At 27.3% G+C, this 10930-nt stretch overlaps 1 protein-coding gene across 1 annotated transcript in view; it reads right to left on the bottom strand.

Annotated features, from left to right (window-relative positions):
* Positions 1-10279, bottom strand: part of LOC111687262 (diacylglycerol kinase 1) — a 53699-nt gene extending 43420 nt beyond the window's left edge. Inside the window, exons 1-4 of the mRNA XM_046954203.1 lie at positions 10268-10279; positions 8364-8559; positions 8018-8179; positions 5494-5760 (exon numbers count right to left, since the gene is read on the bottom strand). Of these exons, the coding sequence (XP_046810159.1) occupies positions 5494-5760; positions 8018-8179; positions 8364-8559; positions 10268-10279 (637 nt within the window). The remainder of the gene's footprint in view (positions 1-5493; positions 5761-8017; positions 8180-8363; positions 8560-10267) is intronic.
* Positions 10280-10930: the final 651 nt, after the last annotated feature.

Raw genomic sequence — 10930 nt, forward strand, 5'->3', positions numbered from 1 at the left:
ATATATATAGATATATAAGATAGATAGATAGATTGATAGATAGATAGATAGATAGATAGATATATAGATAGATAGATAGATAGATAGATAGATAGATATATAGATAGATATATAGATAGATAGATAGTTGAGTCTTTAGTCTACTCTGTAGTCTAGACTTCAATTTAGTCTATTGTTTTTTCTAGGCTCTAGTCTTATTTATAATCTCGTTTATAGTCTATTATCTTGCCTATAGTCATGACTACAGTCCTAGAGTCTAGTTCATAGACTAGTATATAAACTAGTCTAAACTCTAAACTTTAGTCTAATCATCGACTAGTTAGTAGTATATTCTATAAGCATGCACTCTAGTCTAGTCTATAATCAATTAAGTAAGCAGGAAAAATCTAAAGTCTTGAATATAATTTGGTATAAAATTGTAATTTATTTAAAATTTATGTTTTTTTTTAAATATTATAACATTTGCCTAATAAACTAGTAAATTTGTGTACTTAATGTCACTATTTTATATAAATATATTATATACATACATATGTATGTAATCAATTTAAATTTAAACACATGCATACTTATGCATATTATATGATATATTAATTAAAATCTAAAGTAAATAACTTTACATACATAAACAATTTTCATTTGTTTCATAAACTATGTTGTTTAAATGATCATTAAAATTCAAATTTTATTGTTTAAATATTTATTGCTAAATGTTACCTATTTATAGTATAATTTTGCAATAATACTTGGATTTTATAGAAATCAATTAAATTTTATCTTGAAAGTCATATTTATTTAGTAGAAAATTTAGTACAAATTACCCAGCAAAAACTTATATGACTATGTTTGCTAATTAATTTTAAACTAGACTAAATTTTGTTGTGGCACTTAATGCTGAAGCTGATTTATTATTCTTACGAACAATCTCAATCAAAAAATATTACATTTCTATTAAATTTATCCATAACTTTATGGAAATATTTCCATTTATTTACATTTTATAATGTAAATTTAAAGTCTGTAGCATACCCTAAGGATAGAATTTTAGTAGACAATGTGTTGCATATATTTTAATAGATTTATTATATTTTTTTCTGCTTATTTTTTTTGTTTTAATATATGCATTAATATTTTGCAATGCCTTAAGCTTAATACATATATAAATATTTTGCTAAATAACTTTGATTTTTTTAAATTTATTTTATATAGAAAAACATTTTTTAAATGTTTAAAAAGCAGCAAAAGATTGTATGAAATAAATCATATAAAATTGAATATCAAAACATCAAAATAAAACGGAAGTTTATTTAATAAAATAACAAAATAATAAAAAATGCTGCATATTTTTAGGTGTTACATTTTATCAAATAATATTGCATCATATAGTGTTAAGCTACCTATGTATACATGTTTGCCAGAATTTACAACGTTAGCTATGTACTTGGGTTCTATAGTTGACATGAAAAGTCGACTTTTCGACTTTTTGTAGTTAGGTAAAAGTCGACTTTTCGACTTATCAACTTTTTTGCTGTTTATGCAAAGTCGATTTTTCGACTTTTTTAAGTTAGTTTAAAGTCAACTTTTAGACTTTTCGACTTTTAGTATTTTCGACTATTTCGACTATTTTTGACTTTTCGACTATTTTCGATTTTTCGACTTTTTTCACTATTTTGACTATTTCCGTCTTTTTTCGATTTATCGACAATTTTTGACCTTTTCCGTCTTTCTTTCGATTTTCAACTATTTTCGACTGTTTGACTATTTTTGTCTTTTTTCGACTATTTTAGATTTTTCGACTTTTTCCGACTTTTTCTGACTTTCCGACTTTTTTCGACTCTTATTTCCAAAGTCGACTTTTTTCACAGACGATAGTCGAGTTATCGACTTTTTTGGAACAAAATAGTCGATTTCGACTTTTTTTCGACAAAAAGTCGATTGTTCGATCATTCGAAAGTCGATTTATAGAACCCTACTATGTACTGACAATTAGGTAAGATTGTTGTATGGCAATGTGGTAAGATTGTTCTATGGCAAAAGTTGCCAGATCCTTTTTTAGCTGCATATATTCTTTTAATGCACCGCTTTGCCAATAGAAAACATTTATCTGACACCTCTGTCAGACAGTTATCTGACAGTGGCAACGAAATGTATTTATACAATTGTAAGATGTCTGACAATATTATTGTTTTAAAATATACTGACAATTCCTTTTCTAACAAAATTGCAAGACAAACATTTTAAGTTCATACGGTTGTTAAACTTTTTTAAACTTTTATTGCCAACGTTGTAAGATCTGACAACCTTGTATATATAAATAGATTTAATTTTTATAAATATGTATGTTTGTGATTTCAATTTAAATATAAGTATGTATTGTATAAATGACTTTTTTTATTCTATTTATATATCTTTTTTTCTGCTCAATATTGACTTCATGACAAATATCTAAAAGTGACAGCACATAAATTCTATTGTTGTCAATTAAAATTTTTTTTCTCTGTACTTTTAATATGTGTTGAGTACATTTACAAAAAAAAAGAACTAAAGCAAAATTGAACATACAGAGGGAATGCTGAAAGTCTATGGAAAAAAACAAGGAAACATGTAATAATAAGTAACAAAACTGCCGACACAAGTACAGGATATAAAATATAAAGTGAATGTGACATTGCTCTTAAACACATTTGCTGTCAAAAATAGTTATAGTCTGAAACAGAATTAACAGCCGAAACCTTTTTTTTTTTTTGTATGTCAATATCTCTTTTTCTACAGCAGCAGATAGGAGGAAATTTCATTCAATTAGTTTGAGTTTCTTAGAAATTGTATATGTATATCTAGCATCTATTACTAATTGACTAAAGCACGATACACATACATATGCACTTCTCTTTTATATTTTTAATGATAATTTGGCATGTTCTAAGATTGTTAGTGTATAGTTACATTAGAAAGATAAAGAATGTTTTTAGTTTTTTCTATTATTTGTTCATGGATTTGTAAATATTTGGCTTAAATCTTAAGATGATTTTTTTGCGAAAACAAGTAAGATTTCCATACTCAGCTGTGCCGAATCTAATATACCCTTCAGCATGATGTGTTAAAAAAATAATAGTAGGTTCAAAAAAGTATCTTTTGAAAAACTAAAAAGTACCAAAAATTTCCCTTTTATGGGTTCTCACCTCATTCCGACTCTATATACTTAATTATATGTTTTTAGGTTCATTTTTAGGGAAATTTCAAAAAGTACTCTTTGAAAAAGTACCAAAAAGTCCCCTTTTATGTGTTCTGGTCTAATCCGGGCTCTACATACTTAATTTCATGTTTTTAGTTTCAATTTTATAAAAAATTCAAAAAAATACCTTTTGAAAAAACGGAAAAGTACTAAAATTTTCCCTTTTATAGGTTCGCACTTCATTCCGACTCTACTTATTTAATTTCATGTTTCTATTATCATTATTAAAGAAAATTCAAAAAGTACCTTTTGTAGAATGAAAAAGTACCCGGACGACTCAAAACTGCTGATATTGGCGTAGTGATATTGAAACGAAGTCAAAAGCTTTTTTAGACAAAGACTTTCTCAAAACGCTTTTTGTACCATTCGAATTGAAATCGAGAGATCTTGAAATAAATGCTGATTGATCTCCAGAAAATAACCATCGAATCATTACTTATAATGGAAATTGTATAACTTATGATACGTTGATTAAGAGACTGTATGTGAAGCCTGGTCAACGAGCTAAATGAAAACTGGATGACCCTGACAACAGGTTCATTGTACAGAAAACAGATTCTTTGTAAAATGGGTTTTCAGAAATTGGCATGATTTGTTTTTGAACTCAAAAGGTTAACTATCCTTTTCGCGAGAAGAATGGTTTTAAAATGAACTACGCTTCTGGTCCTGGTGTCATCTGTGACGAAGCTGGGGAAGGTATATCTCGCCGTCTTCCAAACAAACGGTAGTGTCTTAAAGGCTGAAATATTCGCGGCGGCATAGAAATCTTTGTCGATAGTCAAACGGCACTTCTATCGATAAACTCTTATACCATGACTTCCCTATTAGTTAGACAATGCAAGAAGGATCTGTCAAGGCTGGGTCGCTTGTCTGACATTAGCCCTGTTTGGGTCCCTGGGCATAGAGACTACTATGGTAGGTTTTATCAAGAGCAGAATACTCAGATTATCTTTTCAAAAGTGGAATAACCTAAACACATGTAAAGGGGCCAAGTTATTGTGGCACTCCTTCATTAAGAAACGCTGCTAGCGGGCTGGTATACAGACATGCAAGTCGAGTTCGACTCCCTTTCTACGATCACTGTCGCAGTTGCTTATCTAACCTTGGTAAGATATAACAGGCTGAATCTAATTCTATATATACTACATCTGACGAGTAGAGTGGTCCGGTCCGTAGTCTCTTTGACCGTACTTGACAATTCGCGTGTAGTGAACTACCATGGTACAACGGTTATAGCCATGCCCGTCCGTTGAGAATGGTTTTGCTCCCATAAAGGTCTACCTATCGAAATGTAGTTTTAAAATTCCTAAATTTGTTGATTAAGCATTAATCCCAATTAAAGTCTGAAGATAAGTTTTATGTTTCAGAATTTGTATTGTGAAGTCAGCCCTATCGGTTATAAAAACAAGTTTTCTGAGAATCAAAATCTTTGGTCTATAACTCTTCGGAAAATACGTCAATTGTCCATAATCTTTTTTAACGAGTTAATTAAGATCAAATTCCATAAAAAATATTTCTTTAATGACATTAATTATTCTTTGGAATTCTCTAATGTACGATCCCTTTAAGACCCTCAACTGAAAATCAACCTGATGCACAACTTATATTTTATATGACGTACGGCAGATCCAATTACATTACATTATGAAATATGTATTGTGGTCTCCATTTGAGCGTATGATAAAAATCTGTACAAAAAGCTTATTAAATGAATGTAGGTCTTTTAATTTAAACAACTGAGTAATAAATTTTACAAAAATATAAATTAATGTTTAACAGAGTTATGGAAAAAAATAAAAATGTTATTTTACTCACTGCCTAATTGTATGCTTTAATTATGTGATAAATATGACACCTTAAAGTATGCTAATTAATTTTCATGTAACATAATACCGCTATATATATTTTAGGGATGAAGACAGATATTTTATGGCAATTACAAATGACAGACAGCATGGTTTTAATTAGAAAAAAGTTTTACTTTAAATAATTTTCAAAAATATAGAAATTTAAAAATTTTAAACAAATATAAGAAGTAACAGACCTAATAACCTTATGGAATATACTTTCACATTGATAAATTCATATATTAAGATAATGTTATATCATTATAGTATGTTAATGAATTACATTAAATTACGGACATAAACTACTTACAAACATACATACATAAATACATAAGTCTGAACTTAATTCATACTTTGTACGTTATTATTATACACATAAGTATGATTATTAGATTTAGAATAAAATCCACTTACCATCTATTTTACAATTAACCGAATTGTTACTCTTTTTGGATGAGTTGCGTGACATTTGGGAATGATTGGTTTGTGAATGTGAAGGACTTGAGTCGGTGGAGCAACGAGCATTTGTTGTGGCAAATGTTGAGCCACCAACACCACCAACATTCTGACCGTTTGCATTGTTATTATTCGCTATTGATGCATTTGTTGTAGTCGTTGTTGTGGGATTTTGAAATGCAGCCATGGGACTGGGTGTAACAGTAACCATTGGATGTACGCAGCCTTCACGTTTGTTGGTTTGCATGATATTCAAACGTAAAAAATACCCATGATGATAAACCAAATGATGATAATAATAACGATGATGATGATGTTACAGATGATGATGACGTTGCAACAAAAGTATAAAGAGGAGACGCACACACACACACAAAAGTACACGAGTATATATGAATAAATGAAAACAAGAAAAAAATACATTAAATCCCCCTTCTTTAGATAAAAAAATATACATAAAAATAGAGTCAATTGCAATTCATAGCAATGGTGAAAGTTTGAAACCAACTATATAACTTATGTAACACGAAATGCTAATAATCATGTCTATGGGTTTCATTATAAAGCTGAAAATGTTTGTTATTATTTCTTTAAGTTAGAAAAAATTTATTAGTTAGTTGCTTTCAAACTTTCATCATACTATAAAAGAATAGTAAAAACAAGATGTGCAGAAAATGATATTAAAATGTTTTGTTTCAGAAATCTAAAGCCAATTAAAATCAAAACATGAGAACAAATATGCTTGTTACCAAGATATAATGATACACTTAGAGAAAAAAACTTGATAAAAGCAATTCTTATTATTATAGATTTGACATTATACAAGACAAAAGATTAGTAAACAGACTAGTCGAAAGACTTATCTAAGAAGTAGTCATATGATCTGCAAATAGACTAGTCTATATACTAGTAACATATTAGTAAATAAACAAGTCATAGACTAATAAACAGACTAGTCAATATACTAATTTACAGACTAGTTGATAACCTAGTCAATAAATTAGTCACTTGACTAGTCAATGGACTATTCATTAGACTAGACAAATGATTAGTCAATATACTAGTTAATGGACTAGTCAACAGACTATAGAAGAGTCAATAGACAAATGATTTGTCAATATACTAGTTAATGGACTAGTCAACAGACTATAGAAGAGTCAATAGTATAGTCAACAAATTAGTCAATAGACCATACAATGGACTTGTCAGTAAACTATTTAATAGAACAGAACAGACTAGCCAAAAGACTAGTCAACAGTCTAGTTAATAGCCTAGTCAATAAGTTAGTCACTGGAATAATCAATTGACTAGTCTATTGAACAGTCAATAGAATAGACAAAATATTAGTCAGTAGACTAGTGAACAATCAATAGACTAAACAATATATTAGTCAATAGGCTAATAAACAGACTAGTCAACATACTAATTTACAGACTAGACAACAGACTAGTTGGTAGCCTAGTCAATAAATTAGTCACTAGACTAGTCTATTAAACAGTCAATGAACTATTCAATAGACTAGACAAAAGATAGACTAGTCAACAGACTAGACACTAGATTAGTCAATAGACAAGTCAAGAGACTAGTCAACAGACAATCAATAGACTTATCAAAAGATTATGCAACAGAATAAGCAACCGACCAGTTAAAGATTAGTTAATTGACAGAATATTCAATAGACTCAACAGACTAGTCGATAGACAATAGACTGGCCCATAGACTAGTCAATATACTAGTTAACAGATTAATCAACAGAAAATCAATATAATAGTTAACAGACTACTAATTTGGCTAGTAAACATAGTAGTTATTTGACTAGTTAACAGACTAGACAGTAAACTAGTCAATATATTACTCAATTGACTAGTAAACAGATTAGATTAGACAACAGACTAATCAACATACTAGTCAATAAATAGGCAACAGACTAGTCAAAAGATCAGTCAATAGACTAGTCAATGGATCAGTCAACAGAGTAGTTAATAGACTAGTCAAAAGAGTAGTCAATAGACTAGTCAACAAAGTTTGTCAACATACTAGTCAACAAACTACTCAATAGACTAGTCAACATACTACTCAATAGACTAGTCAATAGACTACAGATTAGTCAACAGTTTAGTCAATAGACTAGTCGGCAGACTACTCAATAGATAAAACAACAGACTAGCCAACAGACATGTTTTTAAACTAGCATTTCTTGTAGTAATTCTATAATCATTTCTAGCAATCATGCAACACTATTTTTCTCAAAGTGTATAATATCTTGTTGCCAAAGCATCGTACAAATCATTTGCAACTCAAACAAAACTCATTTGAAAATCAATTTGAATGGAATCAAACAAAACGTAAACTAAACAGAACAGCTAATTAAGCAAATAAAGAAAATACCTTAAAAATGGTTTAAATACCAAACAAAAGACAGAAATGAGTGAATTTTCCAAAAGAAAAGCTAAAAGAAAGAAACTCATTTAGCACAACTTACCTGTTTTACTAGCATCATGTGTTAAATGACCACTTAACGAATGTAGTTTATCCGTAATGCCATGATGTAATTTATCCACAAAACTGCTACGAACATTTGTTGTGGTTTCCGCACCACTACTGGGTGATATTTCTACAATACTATTTATATTCGCTAAAGAACCTGCAAATGACAATGAGATTTAAAATAAAAATTTAATATTTTCTTGGAATGTAAGGAATAAAAAAAAAATAAGCGAAATTTGAGAATTTTCTGTTAGTTTAAGCGAAATCATTTGCAATAGCCTCGATTATTAGCATAAGCAAGGAAATCTTTATTGTTATTGCTCAGTGGCTATACTATTTACCTTTTGTATGCGCCGTAACAGGAGCACAGGCAGCCGTACTACTAATGGCTGCCATTTGATTGAGTGTCTTGCCCTGTTGTCCATTATTAACATTGGCCTTAAGAAATGATACAAATAAATGTTGCGCCAATTCTATGGGTGTTTCACAATCAAGAAAAGCATCAAGAAAACGCCGAAAGCCATCGTAATCAATATCCTTGAATGGTTAACATTTAAAAAAAGGGTTATGAGCAAAATTATTGAAATAGAAATATAAATAATTAATAGAAATATATATAGAAATTGTTGGATATACATATGATAAACGATTTTGTTAGAAATTTATTGAAATAAATAAAATTCTTATTCTTATAGCTAAAGTTATGGGATAAAATTGAATATTAAAAACGGTAGGAAATTCTGAATGTATGTACGATAGAACTATGAACAATTTGGATTCCTTAGAATACTGAAATGTAAAGAAAATTGTTTGGAATAAACATATATACAATCAGACGGACAAACAAAGATCGCTTAATCAGACTTTATACTACTTTATGGGTTAAAAAAATAAACAAAAAATGCTATAAAAGGCTTTTGTACTTTTATACAAAATTGTACTTTTACACAAAAATGTATTTATATACAAAAATGTATTTTTACACAAAAATGTATTTTTACATAAAAATGCATTTTTACACATAAGTTAATTTTTTACATAAAAGCATATGTTTTTTTACAAAAGAATTTGTATTTTACAAAAACATGTAGTTTACAGAGAAAATATGTGCTTTATTACATAAAAATTTATTTTTTTACACTTAAATACTAAAAAGTATTCTTAAACAAAAATGTATTTTTACAGAACTTTAGCTGACTGGAACTAAACTAGATTTGAACTAGGACACAAACATATATTTTTACAGAGAAATGTATTTTTACACAAAAGTGCTTTTTTTATACAAAAACACATAAATTATACAAAAATATATGTTTTTTAAAAAAGAATTTATATTTTACACAAATATATAGTTTCAAGAAAAATATGTGTTTTATTGCACATAGATTAATGTCTTTTCACTTAAAGACAAAAAAGTACTTTAAAAATATGTATTTTTAAACAAAAATGTATTTTTATAGAAACATGCATTTTTAGACCAAAATGTATTTTTACCGGAAATTTTTATTTTTTTCTAAAAAAATGTATTTTTACACAAAACTTTTTAAGATTTTTATACAATAATGTATTTTTAGACAAATGTGTATTTGTACACAAAAATGTATTTCTAAACAAAAATGTTTTTTTTACACAAATAAGTATTTAACATAAAAATGCATTTTTACACAAAAATGTACTTTTAAATAAAAATTATTTTTTTTTACACTTAAATGTATTGTTACACCAAAAATTCATTTTACAAATATATTTTTTAAACAAAATTAGGATTTTTATACAAGAATGTATTTTAAGACAAAAGTTTATTTTTACATGAAAATGTTTTTTTGCACAAAAGTGTATTTTCAATAAACATTTATTTTACACAAAAATTTATTTTTTTTAAATTATATTTTACACAAACATATATCAACACAAAATGCGTGTTTTTACATCAGAATTAATTTCATTGCACTTAAATGTATTGTTACACCAAAAAGTGGTTTTAGAAATATGTATTTTTATAAAAAAAAGTATTTTTACACAAAAAAAGTATTTTTACACAAAAAAGTTATTTTTACACAAAAAAGTTATTTTTACACAAAATAATTTTTTACGCCAAAAAAATGTTTTTACACAAAAAAGTGTTTTTACGTGAAAAATGTATTTTTACAAAAAATTTTAATTAAAAAAAATTTTACACAGAAAATCACACACTCAGAGAAAAAAAAACTTTTACAGAGAAAAACACAATTACATGGAAATTTACACAGAAAGACATATTTTTCATACAAAAAATCAATTTACACAAGAAATAAAGTTCACTGAGAAAAATACAGTTAATAAAAGAAAATTGTAAAATTTCCAATTGGGTATTTATACAGAAACGCTGATGAATCTTGTAACTTCATGCTTTAACAAAAAACAATCAAAATTGTGCTAAAACTATTGCTAATCAAGGGTTTTATGTAAAGACCACAAAATAATCAATAATTTTATGAAATAAATTATAATTCATGAAAACAAATTTACACAAAACTATAATTGTTTCTCTTGTTGTTGTGGCAGCATTTATTACTAATTAAATATAATCAAAATACACAAAAATATTTTAATTATTTTATAGAATTATAATTATTTAAACCACTAAAAATTCATATAAGCAATTAATCAATTATTTATAATATTATGGAAAAAACAATTTACATATAAATGAAAGGGCAGAATTGTGTTATAAAGAATGCCACTTACAATGTAAATTAGATAATAGTTTTAAGTTTTAGAAAATATTTATATATATTTTACATAAATTCAAATGCCTAAAAAAAAATTATTCATTTATAAAAAATTTGTTCTTAACATTTAGTATTTTTATGGTGCATATGAAATATTTCATATTCACAATATATTTTCCTATAAAATAAGAAAAATT

Source organism: Lucilia cuprina, chromosome 6 (assembly GCF_022045245.1).
Source record: "Lucilia cuprina isolate Lc7/37 chromosome 6, ASM2204524v1, whole genome shotgun sequence".
NCBI classification, from domain to species: Eukaryota; Metazoa; Arthropoda; class Insecta; order Diptera; family Calliphoridae; genus Lucilia; species Lucilia cuprina.